This window comes from Corylus avellana, chromosome 1, assembly GCF_965113065.1.
Source record: "Corylus avellana chromosome 1, dhCorAvel1.hap1.2, whole genome shotgun sequence".
In the NCBI taxonomy this organism is placed as follows: domain Eukaryota; kingdom Viridiplantae; phylum Streptophyta; class Magnoliopsida; order Fagales; family Betulaceae; genus Corylus; species Corylus avellana.
Window position 1 is genome coordinate 44499941 of NC_142490.1, and position 27808 is coordinate 44527748.

The 27808-nt window shown below is 35.4% G+C and overlaps 2 protein-coding genes across 3 annotated transcripts; one reads left to right on the forward strand and one right to left on the reverse strand.

Annotated features, from left to right (window-relative positions):
* Nucleotides 1-11619: 11619 nt before the first annotated feature.
* LOC132172669 ((3S,6E)-nerolidol synthase 1) lies at nucleotides 11620-14625 on the reverse strand. Of its 2 annotated transcripts, none has more exons than XM_059584212.2 (7): nucleotides 14406-14625; nucleotides 14036-14303; nucleotides 13554-13926; nucleotides 13222-13440; nucleotides 12997-13135; nucleotides 12659-12907; nucleotides 11620-11966 (listed from the first exon to the last, which is right to left on the reverse strand). In XM_059584212.2, exons 1-7 carry the CDS (start codon nucleotides 14592-14594, stop codon nucleotides 11676-11678), a joined length of 1728 nt encoding a protein of 575 aa, XP_059440195.1. In that variant the 5' UTR covers nucleotides 14595-14625; the 3' UTR covers nucleotides 11620-11675. The 2 variants fall into 2 exon arrangements, with proteins under 2 accessions (XP_059440195.1, XP_059440194.1); XM_059584211.2 differs by having other exon boundaries at nucleotides 14036-14306.
* Nucleotides 14626-20889: 6264 nt separating this feature from the next.
* On the forward strand, nucleotides 20890-27808 carry LOC148589915 (uncharacterized). Its single transcript, XM_088515743.1, has 5 exons — nucleotides 20890-21904; nucleotides 22016-22089; nucleotides 22183-22369; nucleotides 22721-23094; nucleotides 27548-27808. The coding sequence occupies exons 1-5, from the start codon at nucleotides 20890-20892 to the stop codon at nucleotides 27806-27808; spliced, it is 1911 nt and encodes a 636-aa protein (XP_088371869.1).

The window sequence follows — 27808 nt, forward strand, 5'->3', positions numbered from 1 at the left end:
CTCGGGACAAGTAATTAAGTTGCTCTTTTGCTCTTGCATTTTCACTCTTCTATTTATTTCTTATGAAATTTTGCAAGTGTCTTATCTTAGCCGATGGCAATGACATTGCTGAGGTGGGATTATTGATAAGGAGTCTGTTGCTACTCAAGAGAAGTGCTCTAGGATTCTTACTTATCTCTTGTAAGAGTTATTTATTTGTATCACTTTAGGACTCTTACTTATCTCTTGTTAGAATTATTTATTTGTATCACTTTTCTTTTGATTGTTTGTAATCTTTTATATTATCTCTTTATTTTTTATTCTTTGTTTAAATCTTCTTATCACATCAAAGCTTATCTTGTTTGTTTGATGTGATCAAATACAAGTGTAACTCTTTTCTATTTAAGTTCAATAATAAAGCTGCAGAATGCATCTTGGCTAAATATCTCATCTCTTAATAATATTTTACTTGGTATCAGAGCCATTTGTAGGTTAACACCTCCAACCTAATGGCTTCTTCCGCAAACACTTTCTCCATACCCAATCTTACTAGCTTTACACCTAGCAAATTGGGTGAACGTAATTACCTGGCCTGGAGCCTTCAGATTCGTCCCATTCTTCGTACTCATGGTCTTATGAACATCGTTGATGGCTCAGAACCATGCCCACCTAAATTCCTTCCCAAAACTGCTGGAGAGGATGATGTTATCAATCCTGAAGCTGCTATATAGGAAAGAAAAGACCAGTATGATCTTAGCTGGCTTATCACTTGTCTCTCTGAGAAAGTGGTTCTAACAGTCTACAGCTTGAATACCTCCCATGAGGTGTGGACTGCATTGGCTACCCGTTTTGCATGCCCTTCTAGGACACACATCAGTCAATTACAGCTACAGCACCAATTACAAACTCTTCATCAAGGAACTAAGACTTGCTCTGAGTATCTACAAGAAGCTAAGTCCCTTGTCGATGAGCTAACTCTTGTTAGAAAGAAAGTTGAAGAGGAAGACCTTATCTCTTACCTTGTTGGAGGCTTGAATCCTCAGTTTAATGCCTTTATCATTACCTTCTCTCTTGTCACAAATAACAATGCTATGCCTCTAGACCAGTTTAAGTCTGCCTTGCTCAACCATGAATGTCTTCTACTGCAGTAGAATAACCAGTATGAGACCACCTCATTTGTGCTTTATTCTCAAAAGACAAATACTCACAGGCCCAAATTCAGCAAGAACAATGCACGCAATCAACCACATAAGCCTCCTGGTGGGCAGCGCTATTCTTCTCAGCAAACAAATAGTGCTAGTCAGCGCTATTCTCCTCAGCAAACAAATCGTGCTTCAATTTCAGGTAGAACAAATTCTACCTTTTCCAATAGCACTAATAGGGTTCCTTGTCAAATTTGTGGTAAGACAAGCCATCAAGCACTTGACTGCTATCATCGCGTGGACTATGCCTACCAAGGAAGACACCCTCCAAGTGAGCATACAGCCATGACTGCTCAATCTAATGCTCTCCGTGAAGATGATGATTGGTTAGCTGATAGTCTGCTGACTTGAAAAATCTCACAATCCAACAGCCATACAATGAGGAAGAACAGGTTGTTGTAGGTAATGGTAGCTCTCTTCCCATCACTCATACGGGTTCTTCTTCTTTCAAACTCCAAGACACTATTGTCTTGATGTTTCAGCTAATCTCCTTTCAATAAATCGTTTATGTCATGATAATAATTGCCACTTCAAACTCACAGATTCTTATTTTCTTGTAGAGGACAACCTCTCGGGGGAGATAATATTGCAGGGGCCAAGTGAGGATGGTCTATACCCAATTCAGCTGAAACAATTTCTCATCAATAAACACAACAAGCCTACTGCCTTTCTTGGAGTCAATAAACACAGCAATCATGCTACCTTTCTTGGAGTCAAAGCTAGTGAAGTCACTTGGCACAATAGACTTGGACATCCCAATTCTCAAGTTCTCAAGCGTCTTCTTAAGTCTCAACATCTACCTGTCAGTCATTTAGAGTCTAGTTTCTCTTTATGTGAGTCATGTCAATTAGCCAAAAGCAAACAACTACCTTTTCAGGATTCAACTCATGTTACCAATTCTCCATTAGAATTAGTTCATAGTGATGTCTGGACATCTCCAGTTGTGTCTGTTAGTGGTTATAAATTCTATGTTATATTTGTAGATGACTTTTCAAGACATACATGGATTTTTCCTTTAAAATTAAAGTCTAAAGTATTTGATTGTTTTGTCAAATTTAAAAGTTTACTTGAAAATCTTCTCTTAACAAAGATCAAACAGCTTCAAACTGATGGTAGGGGTGAATATACATCTCATCAATTCAAAAACTTTCTTTCTTCTCATGGTATTTTTCATAGAATAACATGTCCTCACACTTCCCAACAAAATGGGATAGCAGAAAGAAAACACAGACATATCATAGAAACTGGCCTTACACTTCTTGCTCAATCTCATTTATCTTCTAAATTCTAGATTGAGGCTTGCCATACTGCTGTCTATTTGATTAATCGATTGCCTACTCAAACTATAAAATGGTCTACTCCTTATTTTAAACTTCACAATAAGGAACCAGATTATAGTAATTTAAAGGTATTTGGTTGTGCTTGTTATCCTCTTCTTCGTCCTTATAATAGACACAAACTTGAATTCAGAAGTAGACAATGCATCTTTCTAGGATATTGTTTAAATCAAAAGGGATATATGTGCCTAGATACCTCCACCAAATGAGTCTTTATCTCAAGGCATGTGATTTTTGATGAGAAGTTGTTTCCGGCACTAGGTACTGCCTCCCACATGGCTTCAGCAAGTGACTCTTCTTTGAATCAAGATATTGTTCCCTTACTCTCTCAGTTCATTGAAGTTAACAATATTTCACCTGATTTGATCACAAATGAACCAATTTCTGTTGAACCATTATCCCCTCCAATTGTTCCCATTGCAATAATACCAACTTCAAGCTCTTTACCTACAGAATCCAATCCAATTGTGATAACAGATTCTGTTACACCTTCTCCACCTATTTCACCTACAACCACACTAACCTCACCTACAACCATTGATTCTCCTGCAGAATCAACACCTACCTGTGACATATCTCTTCCAATCTTAGAAAATTGTATTCCTTCCATCTCTTCACTACCTACCTTGATTAATCCACCAAACTCACCTCATATTGTTACTAGATCCCAAACAGGCAGCCTAAAACCTAAAACATTTACTGATTTCAAGCTATACTATTCTACCAAACATCCCCCTAAAAGCCATGCATACGTCTATCTCTACCTTTAGTGAGCCGAGCACCTTTACTCAAGCAGCCTCAAATCCCCATTGGCTGGCTGCCATGGAAAGTGAGTTCCAAGCTTTGCAGAAAAATCACACTTGGTCTCTTTGTCCAAGATCACACAACAGAAATGTCATCAGAATCAAATGGGTGTATAAATTCAAACAAAAACCAGATGGAACCATTGAGAGGTATAAAGTATGGCTAGTGGCCAAAGGGTTTGAACAAAGAGACGGTATAGATTACACAGAAACATTTAGTCCTGTGATAAAACTTGCAACTGTGAGATTGATTCTAGCATTAGCTGTTCATTATAATTGGTCTTTGAAACAAATTGATATATCAAATGCTTTTCTCCATGGACAACTTGATGAAGAAGTTTTTATGGAACAACCAAGAGGATTTGTTGATCCTCAATATCCTGATTCAGTTTGTAAGCTTCACAAAGCCTTGTATGGCTTAAAACAGGCACCAAGAGCCTAGTTCCATAGATTTACTCAAGCTCTACTTGAACTCGGTTTCACAGGATCATTGATGGATACTTCCTTATTTTCACTTCATAGAGATTATCTTATCATCTTTGTGCTTATATATGTAGATGATATCATCATAACTGGAAATAATCTATCCAGCATTAATGATCTCATCTCAAAACTGCAAATTGAATTCAAGTTGAAGGATTTGGGTAATTTGTCATATTTCTTGGGCATACATGTACATCGTACTTCTACTGGTTTGTATCTTAATCAATCCAAATATATTATTGATCTTCTACATCGAGTTCACATGATAGGAGTTAAACCTTATTCTGCTCTATGCACTTCGGGCAAAAGATTGACTAAATTTGATGGTGAACCATTGGAAGATCAGTCCCTGTATAGACATATTGTTGGTGCACTTCAATATTGTACTCTCACAAGACCAAATATATCCTTCTCAGTGAATCATCTTTGTTAGTTTTTACATTGTCCTACTACAGCTCATTTTACTGCAGCTAAGAGAGTATTAAGGTATGTCAAGGGAACTCCAGATTATGGCTTGTCTTTCACTAAGGGACCTCTTCATCTAGAAGCATTTTGTGACTCTGATTGGGCTGGTGATCCAATTGACCGAAGATCCACAAGTGGTTATGGTGTCTTTGTTGGCAATTGCTTAATCTCTTGGCAATCAAAAAAGCAACCAATTGTATCTCGTTCAAGCACAGAGGCGGAGTATAGATCTATGGCCATTGTCACTGCTAAGCTATATTGGTTATGCATGCTTCTAAAGGAGTTGAGGATCTTCCTTTTCTCTCAACTAAAGTTCTGGTGTGACAATCTTGGAGCCATTGCATTGGCATCTAATCCTATCTATCATGCTCGGACAAAGCATATAGCTATAGACTATTACTTTATTAGAGAAAAGGTTATGCACAAGGATATTGTGATTTAGTTTATCTCCACCATTGATCAATGTGCTGACATCTTTACTCAGGGATTAACTTCTTCTCGGTTTCTGGAATTGCGTGACAAACTCATGATTCTTCCTCCTCTCATGAGTTTGAGGGGGCCTGTTAAGGAGTCTGCTGTTACTTAGGAGAAGTGCGCTAGGACTCTTACTTATCTCTTGAAAGAGTTATTTATTTGTATCACTTTACAACTCTTACTTATCTCTTGTAAGAGTTATTTATTTGTATCACTTTTCTTTTGATTGTTTGTAATCTTTTATATTATCTCTTTATTTTTTATTCTTTGTTTAAATCTTTTATCACATCAAAGCTTATCTTGTTAGCTTGATGTGATCAAATACAAGTGTAACTCTTTTCTATTTAAGTTCAATGATAAAGTTGCAGAATGCATCTTGGCCAAATATCTCCTCTCTTGATAATATTTTACTATTACAAGATAATAATATCGGCTTCAATTTAGTGCTTACCATGTGATAGTATTATCTTAGCCTTATTGGTTGTGACCGTGTGATCATGTTATGTTTATTTTATGATCAAGATGTCATAAGTCTTCATGGCCACAACCCGAGACATAAAGTTTCTTCATATAAAATTATAGTCTTACTGTCTCAAATGACATTATGTAAGCCTTCCCCTGCCTTTTAACTGAAGCTCACTCCTTTTACTCTTTTTCCTACGTTTAGGCTCTCACTCAAGTTATAAACAGCAGCTATCACGCAAGAAGTTACTTTCCTCTGGCGACATTCCCATCAAACTTTTCTCCCACAAATCTAGTCATACCCAACGTAATTCAAGGTAAAAGCTTCAAATTCCCCTATTTTCTGTAATGTTCTTTGTGAGCATAGATTTGTTGTGTCGAACATGACTTTTGTTTTCCGGTATTCTTTTCTTTTGCTTTAAAGATTGGATTTTTATGTGGATTTTGTTTTCATTGGGTTTGCTTAAGAGGGGAATTAGTTTTAGATTGTGGGTATTAGTGTTTATGAGATGTAATTGGAAGAAAGAATTTTCTTTCCATGTTTCTATTGTGGAGAGATCAAAGCACTATCTTTTCAACTACAAAGGTTTATCAAGTGAAGCTGAATGCTCTATCTTAAATGTAGTTAAATCTGAACATATTAGTAGAGAGACGCAGAAAAATAAAAACCTGAAAGTAAGAAAGGATACGACACGAGTCTGTAGTCAGAAAAGATGAGCATCAGAATTCGAATTTCGAAAGGTTGAGGAAAACTGAAACTACGCAATAGTACTTGGGCTGTGGCGTTCGTGCACTAAAAAGGATAGGGGTGGCATGAATGAACCAACGGTAAAACATCGAATGGTATATCTTAAGAACAGAGTCAGTCTTATCTTTGTGGATACCAGCAGCAAGCCTCAGTAGCATGTGCTGCAGCCTTTGCAAAACATTCCCATTGACTTCTAAAAGAAACGACCTCTCAAGGGTTTTGGAGCCAGAATAATCAGTAAACTGTCCAGACGTGCAGCATTTTGAAATCAAAAAGAGAGAGAGAAATGATAGTCAAGATAGTTGGGATCAATGAATAGTAAGTAATGTCCTACATGCAGCAACTGTGTGATTGAGGAAAAGAAAAGGTCCTGATGTAATGGGATTGTTCGGATTGTTACAACCTCTAGCAGATGGTTTGAAATTGATTCTAGAAAGACCTATTTCACCAAGTAGTATTTCTCCCTTAGAAAGCTGTTGCACGTTAGCACATCCGTTTTCTTCTTGATAGCGATGTGAGTTTTCATAATGCGGCAAATAAAAGAAATTTATAAGGCTGCAGGAATGGATTCATTGCAACATCTGACCGAGATTCAATAAGCCTACACAGAAGAAAGGAGGTCCAAGAAGTCGACCAATTCATCTACCCCACTACTAGGTCGTCATAGTGGTATTGACATAAGGCAAAAAAAATAATAACACAAGAAGCTTATTATATAACACACTAATACTTAAATTTGGTATCAAATGCACCACACCAAAATTACTACTTGGAGGAATCCTATGATAGTTGATGTCATCCTGGCATAATTGATGCCTTCATGGTATATTTGACATCTTTGTGACATATATATTTGATGTCTTTGTGGCATAATTGATGTATCTTCGTAGCATAATTGATGTCTTAGCGGCATAACCGTGATTACCACCCCGTCATGTGACCTTGGATAAATTCTTTGTAAAAAAAAATTCTTTTGTGGAAATTTGTTCGGCTCATATTGTTACATTAGCTCATTCTTGGCTTTTTGTTTTTTGTCAGAATTAGTAGATGGTCACTCGAGTTGAGATGCTCAGCTGGTCTTCGTAGTGAATTCTCAGAGCCTTGTTAGAATTTTGAGGTTTCAGCATTTATGTAGTTGTTTGAACCGTTAGAAAATGAGACTTGGAGTCAGGAGTTTGTAAGTATAGTGGACCCAAATTATGCACTGCTTCTGATTTATTGTGTTTGATAGTTATTGAGAACTTTCATACGAAAGTGTGTTTCTGTTATTAAGCTTTGTTATAATCTTTATAGTGAGCTCTAATTGAATTCGTCAAAAGTTTTAATTGGAAGTCCAACTCCCTTCTCCGTCCGAAGAAGGGGGAGTCTTTTGGGTAGGAACTCGTTTTTGTGAGAATCATTTAAGAGTATATTCCTGAAAAGCTTCAAAATGACAAATTAATTTGTGGTTATAATTTTTGAAAATTAAATCAAATGAACATAATTACATCATATTTGAAAAACAACTTTTAGCTTTTAACATAGCAATAAAAAGTTTTCATAGTTATGTACGTAGCCCCTGAAAACTTTATTATCATAACAGATAATAAAGCAGTTAATTTTTTATTTTTTTATTTTTACCAATAAAAGAAATATTGTCGAAGAGCAAAAATCAATGAGAAGAACTGCTAAACAAGCAGCTAAGAGATATTAATGTTTATGCAGATTTCCATGAATTCTCCTAAACTAGGAGAATGGATGACGGTAGCTAAAAATGCTCCAAAAGCTTCAAACCAGCACCTAAATAGGTGTACATTGAATTTAAAGGTTTTTAACTAGGAATATTTACATCATAAAGACAATGCAATTCTCAAATTAGTGGCTTTAAAAGGTGATTGTTACAAGGCATATAATACGTGGGAGGAAGCTAAACAAGTTTTCTTTAACTCTACGGAATTGAAGAAATCCCCCCAAGGAAAACCTAACCATGGCTATCCGACTCTTGAACCGTCTAAACAAGACTATTCAGAGATTAAAGATTTTGATAATTCTAGAATCCTCAAAGATATGTACAACAAAATGTTGTTTGGAAATCCCAAATTTTAAATCAAAAAGGGAACTTCAAACAACATACGAGTTGTTTGGCAGAAAAAATAGCTGCCAAACAGCAAAAGTGGAGAAATTTATCATTCCATCAATCTTCTCAAACAGATAAGATGGGATGAAAAACGAAATTTTCCTAAATTAAATTATGGGTAAAGTCCACTTAACTCGTTCAAACTATCACCCTAATGACAATCTACCCCCTAAACTATCAATTGCGATAATTTACCCTCCAAACTACCAAAACAATGACAATGTACCTCCAATTTTAACAAAATGACAAAATTACCCTTACTAAAATAAAAACAAAAATACCAAAATTTAATTTTTTTTTTCAAAATTTTAAGGGTATTTTTGTCTTATTGAAAATTCTATAGGTGTAATTTCGTTATTTTGCTAGCATTGGGGGGTACATTGTCATTGTTTTAGTAGTTTGAGAGGTAAATTGTCGTAATTGATAGTTTAAGGGTTAGATTGTCATTGGAGTGTTAGTTTGAGAGAGTTAAGTGGACTTTACCGTTAAATTATTTTCTTTGTATGACTGATGTATTAGAAAGTAAGCTTTTAGATGATGAACTTCAAAAAATGAAAAGAATCTTTTTATTTGAAAAAAGCAAAAAATTTGCTTCCACATGATGCTTTTCAGATTTTTCAAGAAAAAATGAAAGATAATGGAGTTGAGATTAAACAGATCTCAATTCGCAGCCATTCAAACACTAATCTTCAAGAAGGAATTCCCAAGTTGACAACTCTCATCAATAATGAAGAGTGCTTTATTGAAGATATTGAATGGAAACTTGCCAATCAAGTAATTTTCCAAGCATTGACAACATATCAATGGTGACAGTTTCCTTCTATGATAAGAACATTACTTTCTTATTTAGCGAAGAATCTAAAATGGGAAAAATACTTTACCTTCTAAATGGCAAGTTCACTTGGTTGGAGAATAAAAGAAAAAATTTTCTAGACTAATCAGATATGGTACTTAAAAGCCAAAGGTGAAGAAAATTTGTTGAAGAAAGAATGATTAATTCTCTAAACTTTGCTTATGATGAAGAAGTGAATTATTGGGCTCAAAACTTTTTCTCTTTGGCAAAGCAAAGGAAGTTAGAGACACTCCCATCAATAGATTCATGATCACTAATGATAAAAGATTATATGTTATTGAAGTCTCACTTTATTGCACCTGAAGTTCATATTACATCGAGCAAACTGAAAAATTGCTTGAAAATATGGTAACAAGAAAAAATCTTGATTTATAGGAATTACTAACAGATGACATAGAACACCTATGCGCGCTCGATAACAATAAAGCCCTATCTCTTCACTTTCACTAGAGGAAGAAGAGTGCAATAACCTTATCACAAGATGAAAGGATGAAGATCCTGCAAAAAGCTTGGTAAACCAATGTGAAAAGTAGGTTTGAGAAAAATAAAAGAAAATTTGGCCACTTGCATTCTATTGTCAAAAAGCAAACAAAAGATTTGTCAGCTAGCAATAATTATATAGATAAAGCCTACAAGAAGCATGATGGGACCATAATACCTACTAAACAATAATTATATGGATAAAGCTTACAAAAGTATGATGAAACCATAATACCTGCTAAACCAAGATCGAGAACCTAGCCCTTATAGTTAAAAAACTAAAAAAGTTAAAATGCTACAAGCTAGCCTTAGTCTTGTAGGCTAGTCCTTTAATCAACTAGTGTAAAGATAGCTCTGTCTTTTAGTTTCTCTCTCTTCTATAAATAGTGTTTGTTGAGTCCTCGTAGATCTATCATTAAACATTGTTAGGTATTATATGTGTAGTGTAAAGGGATACAGTCTCATATTGAAAGTATGCAAGAAGTATGAGTGATTAATATAATACTATTGAGTCCAAACTTATAGGATTAAGCTCTAGGTTGTGTGGAATCTCAATATACTATATTATGGCTCATCAGTCTTCCTAACAATTCAAAATAAAACGATTATGCAGGAGTGTTACACATCCCAAATTTTCTTTTAAAAAATTAGTTTTCAAATGATGTGTCATCATCTCATTAGATTTATTATTTTGGAAAGTATGTCACAAACTTATGGAATGGTAACACATCATTTAGAAACCAACTTTTAAGAAAAAAATTTAAAATGTGTAGCATTTCTGATGATCACGATATATATATCGCAAAAGGTAAATCTATAAAAATTCATAAATATGTGCAAACGTTGTCATATAATGGCTCCTCTTTCATTTCATGCTCCAACTTTTTAAAACTGGTTTTAAAACAAAAATGATTTCTAAAATTGGTAAAATAAAAAGAAGAAATCCAAATGAATCTAGTGGGGCGAGTCCTACTATGTGGGGCATAGGACAAATATTAAAAAAATAATAATAATAAAAAAATTGTTATTATTTTTTTTTGTTAAGTTTTTATGAGTTAATATTTAGTTTTTAATGTCTCAAAACTTATTTTTGGATTTAAAACTAAAATCTAGAGGTGAAAGGTTAACCATTTAGAGATGGTATCACCTAAAATTTTTTTTTATAAATTTAATACTAATACTTTGAATTTAAATTTTCTTTTAATATCTCTTTTTATCAATTTAAAAAAAATAAAAAGCCAAATGTGACACATGAAGCAGCAGAGTATCTCTATTCCTGTTGGGGCAGATATGGTAGTTAAGGAAGATGTGGTTAAGGTTTGTTCGTACTTTCATGTAGGAACCAATGGGAATCTTTAGCTTTGTCTACAGTTATGCACAAACTTTTAAAGCAAAACACGGTTACACGTACGGATGGTCCCGATCGATCACGTGAAAGTCGGCTTCAGTCAGGTAAGAGGTCGTCAATTAGGCCCTGGCCCCTGTCCCACGTACGTCTGAGGAAAACGTTGATGACAAACGCCACCTCGTCAAACATGTATACGTTATAACTAACTTAGGAATAAATTTTGTATAATTAATCTTAACGCCTGATTTTAATTTCCAATTAATTAGATCTTAAAATTTCAACTACGTATAATACGTATTAGATAATTTCTAAATCTTTACAATTTGAATCATTAATTAAAATTATAGAAAATTACAGTTTACCCTCTCAAAGTTGACAGCGTTTTTCAATTCGAACATCAAAGTTTCAATTTTTGCAATCCACCCCCACAAAGTTTCATTTTTTTTTTCAATTCGACCAATATTATTCCAAAATTTTCATATTGCCCCTGATTTTTTTTAATTTTTTAATTTTTATGAAAAAAAAAATTGGGGTTGCAAAAATGGTCAGATGGGCAAAGAGCCACCCCAGATTTTAAATTTTTTTTTTTTTTTTTTATAAAAAATAAAAAAATAAAAATTATGGGCAATATAGGAAGTTTTGGATACAATTGGTCAAATTGCAAAAATTCGGAACTTTGGGGGGATGAACTGCAAAAATTGAAACTTTGGTGTTCGAATTGAAAAACGCTGTCAACTTTGGGAAGGTAAACTGTAATTTTCCTTAAAATTACAACACGTGATTCACAAACCTATGAATTCTTGTTATTTATTTTAGTTATCTTAAATTCACGACTAAGAATGTTGATTGCAATTAAGAAGATATATATAGGCTTCTTCTGAACACAAAGATTATTGAGTAATTTTACATGATATTAATTAGCTCATTACATAGTGAAACTTTCATAAAGCATGGATTTCATGTGCTCCTCGAGGCTTGGAAGGCAATGGTTGTTGTCATAACTATACAACAATGGAACCAATCTTGCAAGATTAAGAGAAGCCTTAGTGAATGTTGCAGGAAATGGATTTGGAGAGAGGCACTCTTTGTTTAGCTGCTTCCACGCGTATGAAATCATACCAACAACTTTCTCTCGTGACTCTTTGATAGAGCAGCCTTCATTTTCCTGCATGTAGTAGTCTATGTATGATCCGTCGTGGCCGTCTTGACTCTCATCCTTCAATTACACGTTTAAAATATTAATTAAATTATTCAATAAGAAACACATGCAAGAACTAGTTATATTAACTAGGTTGACTTTCGAATTGGTCTTTGAATAATCCAAAACTTTTTTGTTTGAGGGTTTAGGGCCCGTTTGGGAGTGCGATTTCAATAAGTGCGATTTTAAAAATTGCGTTTTTCAAATCGCTACTTTTTAAAATCGCACAGGCGTTTGGTAAAACATACTAAAAATTACTTTTTTTTATCAATTGAGTGTTTGGATAACATTAGCATATAATTGCGGTTTCATGACCAAATTACCAATGAGGATGAACAAGACAGAGAGGATGAAGAAAAAAAAAAAAAAAAAAAAGAAGGGTTTTAATATATTTTAGGTGGATATTCTTTGTATTTTTTTCATTCCCGTTCTAAAAAAGGTAACTATTGCGCCAAATATCTTTTTAATAGAACTCGTGATTTTGTTTTAAATTCGCACTTTTTCAAATAAGCACCCTCTAATCAGCTTATGGAAATCGTAGATTTTTTTGCGACTTTACAATTTGTGTTTTTAAAATCGCAATCTCAAACACCCTAAAGTTGCGATTTGGTTTAAAATCGCAGATTATTGTTTTAAAAACGCACTCCCAAACGCACCCTTAGTTAATCAACAGGATGTGATCGGACTTTATATTTCCTATATAAACTTACCATGGCACTTCCCAAGTCATCCCAAAGCCGAAGAATCGTGCCCGGAGAAGATATAATCCCCGGAATGTTATCAACAAGTTGTACAGTTTCCTTATTTAAACGGTGACCCAAAAGGAAGAAAATGTGAACTAGAACCACATGAACCCCTGAACTAACAACTGCGTTCGTCAAATACTCTTCGGACTTCGGCGACCGCCCTGTAGCAAACCATTTTGCCTCCACTAGAAAGGCATTGAACAAAACCGCCCACTGCAAAAAACAAAGTAGCTAGGTTAATTTCATGTTGGTAATTAATTTGGATGAAATATATATATATAAACAAGAAATATTATATATACCGTTTTTCTTAGAGAGTCTATGGGGTTCCATCCATGCTTCCGATATATCTTGTAGCTAATTTCGTTGGTGATGTCGTAAAGAGCCTTGAAGCAAATCTTCATGTACTCGGGGAGTTGCTCAAGAGCAGCAAAATCCCATCTGTGTGCAGCTTATTAATCAGTAATGGTTGATAGGGGAAGAGAAGAGAAAATTAACTCGAGTGATAGATATATATATATCCGTACATGTTGACAGCTTCTGTGAAGAGAGTGAGTTCCTCAAGCGATCCATAAACATCGAAAATGTCGTCTATTATGTAAATAAGAGAAATGGGTTTTGTGAGCTCAACCCTTTCGTCTGACATATCTGGATCTGTAAGACAGGCCATGGAAACAGTATACCATTTGAGTGGTTGGTCTCTGGCAAACTTTAGCTCCTTAGACAAACCAACATCTGTCCACCATCTATATATGACGACAAAAATTGACGTTAGAGGTGAGAATAAATTATCTTGGCAATGATATATATATATCAAGTAATTAAAAACAAGTGATCATTAATAATTAATTAAACTTACTTGGAAATTTGAACAATTTCCTTTTGGTGCATGGATTGGACCATATTGAAATCCATTTTTGCTAGTTGCTGTAAATCCTTTAACCATCCATTTTTGTCTTGGAAATTTCCAATAAAGTTTTTAACCATGAACCTCGCCAAGCTTTTGTGATAAGGATGCCTCAAAGTACTCCCAACAACTCTGACTTGGTTATCATCAAGATGTCTCACCCGTGCATTCAGGAGCCGCTCGCTAAAGTTTCCAGCTTCTTCAAGTATGTCTTCACCTTCTATACCTAGCTGTGAAGCTTCATACAAAGCCATCAATCCGTCAATGTCTTCAGCCAGTTCTTTGTTAAACTTTCCTTCTTTGTCCTTAAAGTTGTTAAATATATCTGTTCCAAACCATATATAATTAATGGCGTTAATTAACATATAGATATAATCAATTCTAGTATAGAATAAGGTTTTAGAGGCAAAGAAAGGTTATTAATTAATACCGACCAGCAGGCACATAGTAGCCTTGTTGTCTCAAGAGTCGAAAGCGTAGAGCAACCTCATGAAGCTCATGGCCGCAGTCACCGTGAGAGATGTATTTTAGATATTGGCTATGTAAAATTGCTTCAATCTCTTGTTGGAAGTAGTAATCAATTCCCAGGCGTTGAACAGCATTAATCATGTTTAAACTTTCAAATGGATCATCTTTTCCTACTTTCCTTAGTACATGCCCGCATTCTTCCATTTTCTGTTCATGTTGGAGGCTAAAATCGTCCTGCTGATGAGATCACGAAGAGAGTGAGGTTTGGAAATTGGAATTGAGCACATCAAGTTTTAGCGAGGTACGTAATTAATTAAGAAGCACAAAATTACTTACCCTACCACGTTGACGTTCTAAGGGAGTAGACCACAAAATAGCGTTATCTTGATGGGCAATGCTCCAATCTTTGTGAGCACTAGGCAAAGAGGTGAGGCTGAAGGGGTTTGAATTGGGAGTTTGTGGAATTCTTTTTGGAGCAATTGGAGGAATGGAGGAAGCAAAGAAAGCTTTAGTAGACAGTGCCATGGAGAATTAATGAGTAATCACAGGGAGAGAAGGTTTGGTTTGTAATTTTGATGGTACGAGTAGCTTGTTGGCAACGTATTTATAGGATTCGAAAGATGCTTTCGGAAACGTTTTTAATCCTCTAAGACACATGTTTCTCGTTTTTAATCTTCGAATATCTATTTGAAAGTTGAAACTCTGCTCTCTCTTTGTCTTGACTTTTTTGTCAGCATCGATCTTCGATCAAGTTAGTTTTTAATTAAATCATACAAATTAAAAAGTAACCATCTTCCTACTCCCCTTCACCCATCACATCCATTTTAACTAGTACTAGCGTGTGCTGCGTGTGGCGTGCCCCACCCGTCTACTTCCTTACCACCCACGCTTATTTTTACATTATTTTTTCATGTACATGATCTGTTTTGGCACTTCTATTTTTTTGGAAAATAAAAAAATTTTGTGGATATTTTTTATTAGGAGGATAATTGAAATTTTACAAGATTTGTATTGAAAAATAAACGAAAAAAATGGACAGTCTATTTAAAAGTTGGATAAAACCTATATGGCTAATTGTAAAAATTAAAAACCAAAATACTAACCTGAGTAGTGATAATGGAGTCATCGGCGTGGTGAACAGTCTCTCACGCCGGTTTATTTTATAATATAATTTTTTTTAATATTATTCTTTATAGATTTTTTTAATAATATTTTATATTATAATAAACCGGTGTGAGTGACTGTTCACTCACACCTGCGTCTCCATTATCACTATTGTACTAACCTAGAACTTAATAACTTTAGTATATATATATATATATATATATATATATATATATATATTTCGGTACGTATAAGATTGTTCATTAATTTGTTGGTAGCTAGGGAAGCAGTTCTGCTTAAATTGCAAAATTTGTCTTCTGTTTCTTTGGGCTTCTTAATTAACAGCCTCTTGTGCTTGATTCATTTGTTAATTAAAGCTCAATTACCGTTTAGTATCAAGTAAAGAAAGACTGTCAAAAGTTCTAGAAAACAAATTCTTTGCAAAATAAAGTTTAATTCAATATGGTAAAATCAAGTATAAGTTGCGAATGGTCAGAGAGTTATATTCTACAGTTCTATTCCAATCTAGTGAGGGTTAATGTGGCAGCTAGTGTCCACTAATAGCCATTGGTTTATCAGTCACTGTTAAAAAAAAAGAAAGAAAAAATACTAATGAACATTGCCGGCCACATCAACCCAATTAATTAGATGAGAACGAGATAGAAATGTAATATTTAGCATTTCTTTTAATTTAAATCTTACTAAGAGAACTAGATAAAAATCATTTTATAAAAGCCCAGGATTAATGCTTAAAAAAGGTTGGGGGAAAAAGCATATTTAGCACTTAAAATTTTGCCTTTTTTTTTTTAAAAAAAAAATTAATCTCTAAATTTTTAATCTCTGTTTAAATTTTAAATAGGTCTCTTTATTATTTTACAGTCAAAATTAATAATTTTCTATCGTCACATGTGTCACATATTCATATCAGTGCCTCTCTCATCAACACTAAAAGTAAATAAAAATTAAAAATTAAAAAAAGGAAAAAATACACATATTTTCTAAAAATTAATTAACTCCCAATTTGTAATACCCTCTCTCGAACTAAAGATTACATCTTCCACCAAACAACAAAAATTTGTAATTTGCGCATGCATGTTGTCAATGAGATAAAAATGCCCTTATAGTTTTTTCAATAAATACGTAACTATAGAAATTTTGAAAATTAAAAATTAAAAAAAAAAAGAGAAAAAAAAAAAACAGAGGATTTGATGAAGATATTGTTGTAATTTTTAGTTAGAAGCTGGCATATTGCAAATTGAGTGTTAGTTTGAAGGATATATATATATATAAGCTGGTAAAAACAAGAAAAGCAAAGACAAAAACCCTAGCCATATATGCCATTGCTGGCGGCCCTACAATGTCTGAAACAACGGAAGAGACGCTGAAGATCACAGACAACCTACATATGCCTGACGTCGGACTACGGGTATAAGCTGGTAAAAACAAGAAAAGCATAGACAAAAATCCTAGCCATATATGCCATTGCCGGCGGCCCTAAAATGTCTAAAACAACGGAAGAGACGCTGAAGATCACAGACAACCTATATATGCCTGACGTCGGACTACGGGACTAGGTTGGATCATATTCACGGAATCATGCATGGGTACTATTAAAACCCTATATATATAATTTCACTCCTTTAACAGTACCCATGCATGATTCTGTGAATATGATCCAACCTAGTCCCACAGTCTGACGTCAGGAATATATAGGTTGTTTGTGATCTTCAGCGTCTCTTCCGTTGTTTCAAACATTGTAGGGCTGCCGGCAATGACATATATGCCTAGGTTTTTGTCTTTGCTTTTTTTGCTTTTCTTGTTTTTACCAGCTTGTGAATGAGACGGGGAACGTGAGTGGTGACTGATTTGCGACAAATAATGTCTTAAACGTGACACACGTATACCAAAAAAGTCAAAGACATTAGTAATACCCTAATGTCTTTGACTTAGAAAATACACATATTTTCTAAAAATTAATTAACTCCCAATTTGTAATACCCTCTCTCGAACTAAAGATTACATCGTCCACCAAACAACAAAAAAAATTTGTAATTTGCTCATGCATGTTGTCAATGAGATAAAAATGCCCTTACAGTTTTTTCAATAAATACGTAATTATAGAAATTTTGAAAAAAAAAAAAAAAAAAAAAAACAGAGGATTTGATGAAGATACTGTTGTAATTTTTAGTTAGAAGCTGACATATTGCAAATTGAGTGTTAGTTTGAAGGATATATATATATATATATATATATATATATATATATATATATATATATATAAACTGGTAAAAACAAGAAAAGCAAAGACAAAAACCCTAGCCATATATGCCATTGCCGGCGGCCCTACAATGTCTAAAACAACGGAAGAGACGCTGAAGATCACAGACAACCTATATATGTCTGATGTCGAACTACGGGACTAGGTTGGATCATATTCACAGAATCATGGGTACTGTTAAAGGAGTGGAATTATATATATATATATATATATATATATATATATATATATAAAAAAAAGCTGGTAAAAACAAGAAAAGAAAAGACAAAAACCCTAGCCATATATGCCATTGCCGACTGCCCTACAATGTCTAAAACAATGGAAGAGACGCTGAAGATCACAGACAACCTATATATGCTTGACGTCGGACTACGGGACTAGGTTGGATCATATTCACGGAATCATGGGTACTGTTAAAGGAGTGAAATTATATATATAGGGTTTTAACAGTACCCATGATTCCGTGAATATGATCCAACCTAGTCCCGTAGTCCGACGTCAGTCATATATAGGTTGTCTGTGATCTTCAGCGTCTCTTCGGTTGTTTCAAACATTGTAGGGCCGCCGGCAATGGAATATATGGCTAGGAATTTTGTCTTTGCTTTTATTGTTTTTACCAGCATATATATATATATATATATATATATATATATAATTTCACTCCTTTAACAGTACCCATGATTCCGAGAATATGATCCAACCTAGTCCCGTAGTCTGTCGTCAGGCATATATAGGTTGTCTGTGATCTTCAGCATCTCTATATGGCTAGGGTTTTTGTCTTTGCTTTTCTTGTTTTTACCAGCTTGTGGATGAGAGACGGGGAACGTGAGTGGTGACTGATACGCGACATATAATGTCTTAAACGTGACACACGTAGACCAAAAAAGTCAGAGACATTAGACAGACACACCTTTTTAAAATCAAAAAAGTTCAGCGAATCTGTTTTTTTTTTTTTTTTTTTTTTTAACGGAAGAAATTAAGACGTGTGAACCAACCAACTCAGAAATATCGTTGTTGTTGAAAGAGTGATGCGTCATTCTCGTACTTGTTTATCACAGTGGCTGCCTTTTTGGAACGCACAAGTAACATACAGTGGTAGTACTGCCGGCCACTCTCCTCCACCATACAAATTACTGTGGCTACACGTGAATGTATCTCCAATATCTCCAAATTGGTGGTTGTTGTACATAGAGTTTATTCAAGGACGACAACATTTTCTACCACACATTGCCTAATTAAGATTAGATGCCTTAATCTTATATTAATTTTCATTTAATGCTATGCTATATACATGCATGTTTGACCCAATTTCTAGATACTTTTCTTTATCATATATCTTCATTTAATTTCATATTTTGTTTCCTAAATTACAATGTGATTCAATCTTTCTTAATCTGTATCGATCCCTTCATGAAACCAAAACAATCAAAGATATATATACAATCTGACCTTAGAACTGTCCATACAAGTAGATGATATGACAAGAAAAATCAACTATTAGGTTAACAATTGAGGTTTTTTTTTTTTTTTTTTGGGGGGTATCGTTATTTTGTGTATTATACAATCATATCATATTAGGTTTATCTCAGGTTTTTTGAAGGCTCATGAATTAGGTTGAAACTGAATATATATTACTTGCCTATTAGGAAAGAAATGATTAATATCAACATAATTGTTGTCCTTCTTACAAAATTTTCAAGCAACTCGAGTGCCATATCAATATTAATACAGTAGAACAAATGGATCGAATTTAACAATGACATGAGTGAATGTTAGAACTTAATTTAAGACTTGCAAGAGCAATTCCTATATCTCATTAATATACTTTTGACTAGGATGTAGATATTATTATATTAAGGCAACTAAATATGTCAAGTTTTATGCAACTAAATAAATTTATGTTTTTTTTTTTCTAAATTCAAAAATTCAAGTGCGTATTTATATGGAACTATGACTATATCCACTAAAAAGAAAATTGTATTAAGATAGATTAGAAGTGGAAATTGCTAGGGAATTACAGAAAGAGTAATATTAGCAACATATTTGTTGTTTTTTCTCACAGAAATCCAATAACATATATAAGGCACATATTCTCTATGTATCTTTCACTACAGGACACCTCCATAATTTACATGTGTGGCTAGTAGCTAGTCTCATCTTCTAATCCACAAATGGTGCATAAAGATCAAGAACTATTTGTCTTTTAAATAAATTCAATTTTTGCCGACAACAAATTATTGCAAGCCTTTTACACGAACAATTTGACTTCATTAGGAACTTACATCTGCCAAATCTTCTTCCATAGATCATATGCAATAGGAATCTCCAAAAAGCCTCTTAATTATGATGATTTAGAGTTTATATAAAGTAGCTCATAACCCGTGCTATGCGCGAGATTCTTCATTATAATTTAATTTTAAACGTCTCATTTAAAATTATAGGTTAAAAAAAAAAAAAAAAAAAATTAAAGTTATACATAAGTAAATTGCAATCACATATCTTTCCATGAAACTAATCAAATAAATTTTGTGCAACCGTTAACTTTTATAGGAAAGGGTTTTGAAACTGTTAGATAATATTATGTTATTGTTATTTACTTTCTTTGGTATTCTAAGTTTACTAGGTTTACCTTTGCTTATTCTACTAGGTCTGTATTATTCGCCTATATATAGGCCTCTTCTGTACATTATATCGTGTGATTCAATATACAACTTTATTCTCAACATGATATCAGAGCACAGGTTTTGAATCACTTCAAATTTTTTTCGCATATAATATATATATTTTTTCCGACTCCGCCACTGTTATCCGGCGCATCCTTCCCTCTGTCCCTTACGGTTCTCTATCTTCTCCACGAAGCTTTCAGCGGAACACTATACCGCTTGAAAGCCCGGAAGCCAACCGTCACAGAGCTGCCACAAACAGTCCCATCGGACTCTTCATGCGCCGCCAAAAGATTCGGCAATTACGCCACTGCCGTTCTGCCACCGGCCGCCACGATGGTCCTATTGATTCTCTTAGCCCACCGATCAATAGATCTACTCTCGGTGACTCCAGAACTGTAACCAAAATCCAGATATAGTACCTTATGCGTTCTCACGCGCCACTCATAATTCTGCGTGTGAGATCCACGCGCCGCCTCCAGTCGCGCGTGTCTGCACGTGCCAGACGCTCCAACTGCCACGTCAGCCTGTTGCCACGTCATTGAGGACACGTCAGCCCTTTGCGCCACGTCATCACTGAGCGTCAAGCCACCAGTGCCACGTCAGCCCTAGGTGCCACGTCAGGAGCATCAAGTTGCCTTGCCACGTCAGCGTTGACTTTGACTTGTTGACCGTTGACTTTTTGTTGGCTTCCAGAGTTGACCAGGTGCTTTCTTACCTATTTTTTCGTCCTTATTTCATATTTGTGGTCTGTTTTTGGTTTTGAGCTCTCTAGATGGCACAAAACGAGATTATTCATCATGTTCATACTGTATTGGATGGCACAAACTATATGGTGTGGTCCCAATCTATGCGTAGCTTTCTTAAAGGCCGTAAGCTTTGGCTTTATGTGACTGGGGAGATCAAAAAGCCAGTTAAGGGGGCCTCTGACTTAGATGAGGTTTTCACCACTCGTCTTATTGATTGGGATAGCAAGCATCATCAGATTCTTACATGTTTCTGTAATACCATTATTCCATCTATTTCTGCGCTTTTTGGCAGCTTTGATGAAGCAAAGGGTGCTTGGAATATGCTTGCTTCTCGGTATTCTTCTGTAGATGGTGCTCACGAGTATCAGCTTCTGTTTGAGCTTTTCCATCTGAGGCAGGAATCCGATCAGAGTATAAATGATTTTCTTGCTCGCTTGCAATTCTTGTGGAACCAAATTGATGTTTCTGATCCTATTTGGAAGGATCCCACAGATGCTGAGATGTATGTTACCCGTAGAGATCAACATCGCCTTCACCAATTTTTGATGGCCTTGCGTGATGATTTTGAGCCTGTTCGTATGCAACTTTTACATCGTTCTCCTCTTCCCACTTTGGACATTGCCATCTTCGAACTTGTCCGTGCCGAGACTAGATCGCAAACTATGCGCTCTCTGCCTAGTCATACAGTATTGGCTACACCATCCTCTGGCTCCTCGTCATTCCAACAAGAGTATTATGACAGATCAGGTACTCCTCGACTCCCTCCTAAGTCTCACGATAATAATTACTGTCGTTATTGTCGACGTCGAGGGCACACGATTGACAAGTGTTGGCGTAAGGGAAGATCTAATGCACCTACAGCAGCAGTTGCTCATACTGAGAGTGGTTCATCTCAAGCCGCTCCCTCTTCAGTTGCTTCCTCTGGCCACACATCAAGATCCAATGTCACCTTATCTGCAGCTGACTTCGAGACAATAGTCAACCAGGTCGTCATGTCTCGTTCTAGTAATGCATCTTCCTCTGTCCTCTCAGGTTTGCCAGGTACCTCTTCCCCTTGGCTCTTTGACTCTGCTTGTTGCAATCACATGACACCTCACCCTACTTCCTCTACCACATCTATACCTTCACCTCATTCTTCATTAATTCGCACAGCTGATGGCTCCATGACTGTTAAAAATATAGGCACTATCAATACACATTCCCTTTGTATTTCTGAAGTTTTTCATGTGCTTGAATTGTCTTTCAATCTTCTTTCTATTGGCCAACTGTGTGAACTTGGATATAGACTTGTTTTTTACTTTTCTGGTGTGCATGTACAGGATCCTCGTACGAGTCAAACCATTGGGACCGGGCGTAGAATTAGGCGTATGTTCGAACTCTCATCCTTACATCTCCTCGCCACAAGCGTCTCTGCTGCTGCCTCTTCATCATCACCATCTCTTGCACTTTGGCATTCGCGTCTTGGTCATGCATCTGCCTCTCGCGTTCAATTTTTAGCTTCAAAAGGTTTGTTAGGTTCAGTTTCCAATAATTCTTTTGATTGTAGTTCATGTCAACTTGGTAAACAACCGACTTTGCCATTTAATAATAGTGACTCTCATGCTACTGCTTCTTTTGATTTAATTCATTCTGATGTTTGAGGACCTTCTCATGTTGCTAGTATGAGTGGCTCACGTTATTTTGTTATTTTTGTTGATGAATTATTGGACATTTATCGTACTTTTGCCAAAATGGTTGAAACCCAATTTTCAAAATCCATCAAGGCTTTTCGTTCTGATAATGCTTTAGAATATACTCAACATGATTTTCAAGGCATTCTCAAACATTATGGCACTATTCCTCACTTGTCATGTCCAGGTACCTCACAACAAAATGGTCGAGCTGAACGTAAACTTAGGCACATTTTAGACACTGTCCGTGCTCTTCTCATTTCTACATCTGTTCCTGCCCCGTTTTCAGGTGAAGCCACTCTCACGGCTGTCTACACGATCAATAGGTTGCCTACTCCTATTCTTGATAATTACACTCCTCATGAGTGGTTGTTTGGCTCTATCCCTTCATATCACCATCTCAGTGTCTTTGGTTCTGCCTGTTTTGTTTTACTCCAGCCTCATGAGTGCACCAAACTTGAGCCTCGTTCTCGGTTTTGTTGTTTTCTTGGATATGGAGTAGAACAAAAGGGCTACCGGTGTTATAATCCTGTGTCTCGTCGTCTTCACATCTCCCATCATGTAATTTTTTTGGGAGCATCGACTATTCCACGAAGTCGGAAAATTCAACATGCCATCATCCCCTCCCTTTATTACCCTTTTTGAGTTTCCTCTTTCTCCTACCACTACAAAAAAACCATTTTTTACTGACAGGAGTTTTCTGACGTGTTCTAGTGTCCGACACGTCAGAAAATTTTTCTGACGGGTCGTTTCTGACGCGTGTCGAGTGTCAGAAACGTAAGTGTCAGGAAAAAAAATTTCCTGACGTGTGACTAGGCAACACGTCAGAAAATTTTTCTGACGTTGCATTTTTGCCACGTCAGAATTTTTCTGACGTGTCAAATATGACACGTCAGAAAATTTTCTAACGTGTCAAATATGACACGTCAGAAAATTTTCTGACGTGTCATTTCTACCACGTCAGAAAAATTCTGACGTGGTAGTTCTGACACACGTCAGAAAATTAAAAAATTAAATAAAAATTAATTTATTTTTTTTATTTTTTTTCTGGAATTTTTAATTATTAATTAATTAAATTATTATTTTTTTTTTCTTTTGAATTCCTCTGCACGCACGGCAGCTCCCTCACGCTGCCGTACGTGCAGATCTGTGTTTCTCGAGAAACACAGATCGATCTGATCTGCACCAGCTCTCATTTTCTCCTCTTTTCTCCATGCACCAGCTCCCTCACGCACCAGCACATTTTCTCCAGCTCTCATTTTTCTCTCTCTCTCTCTTCAAAAAATCAATCTGAAAAACCCAGAAAATCTTCAAAATCGATCTTCTCCTCTTCTTCTTCTTCTTCTTCTCTTCTCCTTTTTTTTTTTTTTTCTTTTTTTTTCTTCTTCTTCTCTTCTCCTTTTCTTTTTCTTCGATCTGCTGCATGCTTCTCAATTTTTCCCCTTCACCTTTTGTTTCTCTTCATCCTCTAGAGGTGCCGTGCAGACTGCAGAGAAGCAGCTGGGAAAAAAAAATGTGCTGCAGGGAGATTGAGACAGGAGAGAGAATGTGCTGGGAAAAAAAAATGAAGAGGTAAAAAATAATAAGTGGGAAAAAGTTGAGGGGGAAAATAAAAAGAGGGAAAGAAAGAAAAACAGGGGGATACAAGGCTGCAGAACAGAGAGAGGCAATCGAATCGAGAGAGAGAACACGTACTGGGCGCTTCCGGAAGTGCCAGCTGGGGGGAAAGAAAAAAAAAAAAAATTCGAACTCAAAAATCGCGCGCCAGCCTCTTAATTAAGAGGCATGGCGCGCTGGCCTTCAGGATGGGACGTGCGGCGCGCGGTTCGGAGCGCACGCGTCCCTTCCTAACGCCAGGAATGCCTTATATATATATATATATATTTATAATTATACCTACTATACCTATAATATCATATATAGGTATAATTATAGCTATATATATATATCTGATAAATATATATATTAAAATATCTGATAATTTTAATATAATTTATAAGTAAATAATTTTAATATCTGATAATTTTATATAATTTTAATATAAATATCTGATATATATAATGATTTTAGATATTATGATTTTAGATATTCTGATTTTAGAAGAAAACCAATTATAATTATCTGATTTTAGAAATATGAGTATGCTGACGTGGCGATATGCCACGCCAGCAATTTTCTGACGTGGTGCTATGCCACGTCAGCAATTTTTCTGACGTGGTATATCGCCACGTCAGAATTTTCTGACGTGGTAATATGCCACGTCAACAATTTTCTGACGTGGCATATTACCACGTCAGAAAATTCTGACGTGGCGATATACCACGTCAGAAAATTGCTGACGTGGCATAGCACCACGTCAGAAAATTGCTGGCGTGGCATATTACCACGTCAGAAAATTCTGACGTGGCATATCACCACGTCAGAATTTTTCTGACGTGGTAAGTTCTCACATGTCAGCAATTTTCTCAATTTTTATTTTTAAGAAAATTAATGAACCTCCCGTCGTTGTGGTGTTTGCCACGTGAAAATTTTTCCTGACGTGTGAATAGTAACACGTCAGAATTTTCTGACGTGTTACTATTCACATGTCAGGAAAAATTTTCCTGACGTTTTATATATAACACGACAGAAAATTGCTGAGGTGGCAAAAAATTTACACTGTAGCACACGTCAGAAAACCCCCTTTTTTTTGTAGTGTACTCCCACCACCAATGTCTTGCCAGAGTCTCTCTCGCTAGAACTACAGTCACTTGATGCCCTCGACGTTGCTTCGCCTGCGTCACGAGGTTCTGATGCCCTAGACGCCGCTTCGCCTGCATCCCCAAGTTCTTCGCCTGCCTCCCCAGGTAGGGGTGTAAACGAGCCAAGCTTGGGCGAGCTTTGCCTGTCCAAGCTAGGCTCATATAAGTTTAAGACGAGCTCGAGCTCGAGCCGAGCTCAAGCACGAGCCTAACAATTGTGTTCGAGCTCGGCTCGCCAAGGAGCTACCCTTGCTCGAGCTCGGCTCGCCAGCTCACTTATTCAGCAAGTCGAGCAAAATTTAAACCTTTATTTTTCTATTATAAAATTTATATTTTAAGCCACCTTGCCCAAGCTACTAGCTTAGGCAAGCTCCAACTAAGTGAGCCAAAAAGGCTCAACAAGTATTGTAAAGTGTGAAGATGGGACCCCTCACAAGCAATGCTTCACGTGAGCCAATGCTTTTGTTTTAATAATTATCTTCTTGTGAGGGGATGCCCTTTTATAGATAACTGAAGGTGGGATTTTTTGCTTCCTTTTCGATGTGAGACGGATGAGCTTCAATTCTTTCACCTTTTTTCCCTTCTCATAAATTCTACTTCACAAGAATCACAACTCTCTCTCCCTCCGTGGACCCATTGGACCATGGCAATTGTAGATTGCTTATTTCTTTTACTTATTTCCTCTATTCCATCCATCCCAAGTGTTCTAATCTGCAGCAAATCAAACAAAAGAATATATCTCAAAGAATATCTAGATATGAATTTGATTCAAGAAGGAAAATGGGAAGTGTGTAATGTGAAAAAAAAAAAAAAAACAAAACAAAAAATTGAGCCTTGGGGCTTTTCTTCTTCTTTTTTTCTTGTAGCAAAAATGAATTAATGTGAAAAAAATCAGAATGTTTGGTATGAAAAAGATTTTTTTAAAAAAAACATTGTTTTATAATGAGAGCCCACAAGTTTTTTTTACCAAACAGAGGCCACAAAGTCTTTTTTTTTTTTTTTTTTTTTGGTTCCTCCTCTTGTTGTTTGACAAATTAGAGCTTAGAAAAATTTGTCATTCATCTCATATAAACTAAGAATAATTCTAGAAGTATTTTTGTGTCTTTCTTGTTTTCCTTCAAAAACAATTGTATAGAATATATAATTGTAGTTACTTGATATTATGAAGAACAACAATAAACGTAATAATTATTTTTTAGATCATTATCATTATTTATATGAATATGATCATATGATTTAAATTCAAATTGTTAAGTTTTTACTTACCGTAAATTGTGATTATAATGTATAAATTATAAGAAACATATTAGTTACTTAATTATTAATCATTTAATCTAATAGTAATACTCAAACTCTAAGTAATAAATTCATATGATCTAATGGTCGTATATTCATACTTAAATTTTATGATCATATTATCTTACAATTAATATTAATATTATCTTAGATCTAAGATCATGTGATACATCATATATGTTTTATAAGAATAAAGTATATAATTATAATGTATTGATTAAATAACACAATAACTTATTCAGATATACCATATGATTATATAATGATTAATGATTATGTGATATATACGATTCCAATTTCCAAAGTATAAACTATCTAATTATAATATTTGTATTAAATGACACAATAACTTGTGCGGTTGTACTATATGATTATATCATATGATAAAATGATTAATGATAATATCATATATATATATATATATTTCTTATATGTTTTTATATTAATATATGCATATATTATATATATAATATATATACACACATATACATAAATAACAAAAAAAAAACAAAGGTATATAATATATTTGTTATTATTGAGTAAATGAGTAATGTAGATTATATATTGTTATTTGTTACTTAATAAAAAATATACGAGCCGAGCTTAATAAGCGAGGCGAGTCTTATACGAGCCGAGCTCACGAGTTAGCCGAGTCGAGCCGAGCTTGCTTCATTTAATATTTGAGCTAGGATTTGTGTTCACGAAGTGTTTCATTTAATATTCGAGTCGAGCACGAGCCGAGCTTATGCAAGCCGAGCCCGAGCTTGCTCGCGAGACGCTTCGCTCACTTAACAGCCCTATCCCCAGGTTCTGTTCCATCCGATGATCTAGTCTGCACTCCACCACTTGACCTTCGTCGATCCACCCGAGTAAGATCTCTCCCATCCCATTTACAGGATTTTCATTGCTTTCATACCTTAGCTACCTTGCATGAGCCTCACTCTTTTCGTGAGGCCTCCACTAACCCTCTTTGGCAGGCTGCGATGAAAGAGGAACTTGATGCTTTACACAAGAACAATACATGGGATCTGGTTGACTTACCTCTTGAAAAATCTGTGGTTGGGTGTAAGTGGGTTTACAAAATCAAAACTTGTTCTGATGGTACTGTTGACAGGCACAAGGCTCGACTTGTGGCTAGAGGCTTTACTCAAGAATATGGTATGGATTTTGAGGAGACTTTTGCTCCAGTTGCTCGCCTCTCTTCTGTGCGTGCTCTGTTGGCTGTTGCAGCCTCTTGA

Coding starts and splice junctions, on each gene's coding strand:
- LOC132172669 (XM_059584211.2), bottom strand. CDS start 14,594: ATGGCACTGTCTACTAAAGCTTTCTTTGCTTCCTCCATTCCTCCAATT. Junction 13,927..14,035: donor AGGCTACTATGTGCCTGCTG/GTCGGTATTAAT, acceptor GGTTTGGAACAG/ATATATTTAACAACTTTAAG. Junction 12,908..12,996: donor TAGACTCTCTAAGAAAAACG/GTATATATAATA, acceptor TGTTTTTTGCAG/TGGGCGGTTTTGTTCAATGC.
- LOC148589915 (XM_088515743.1), top strand. CDS start 20,890: ATGGCACAAAACGAGATTATTCATCATGTTCATACTGTATTGGATGGC. Junction 22,090..22,182: donor GTATTTCTGAAGTTTTTCAT/GTGCTTGAATTG, acceptor GTGCATGTACAG/GATCCTCGTACGAGTCAAAC. Junction 22,370..22,720: donor TCAATTTTTAGCTTCAAAAG/GTTTGTTAGGTT, acceptor TGTCATGTCCAG/GTACCTCACAACAAAATGGT.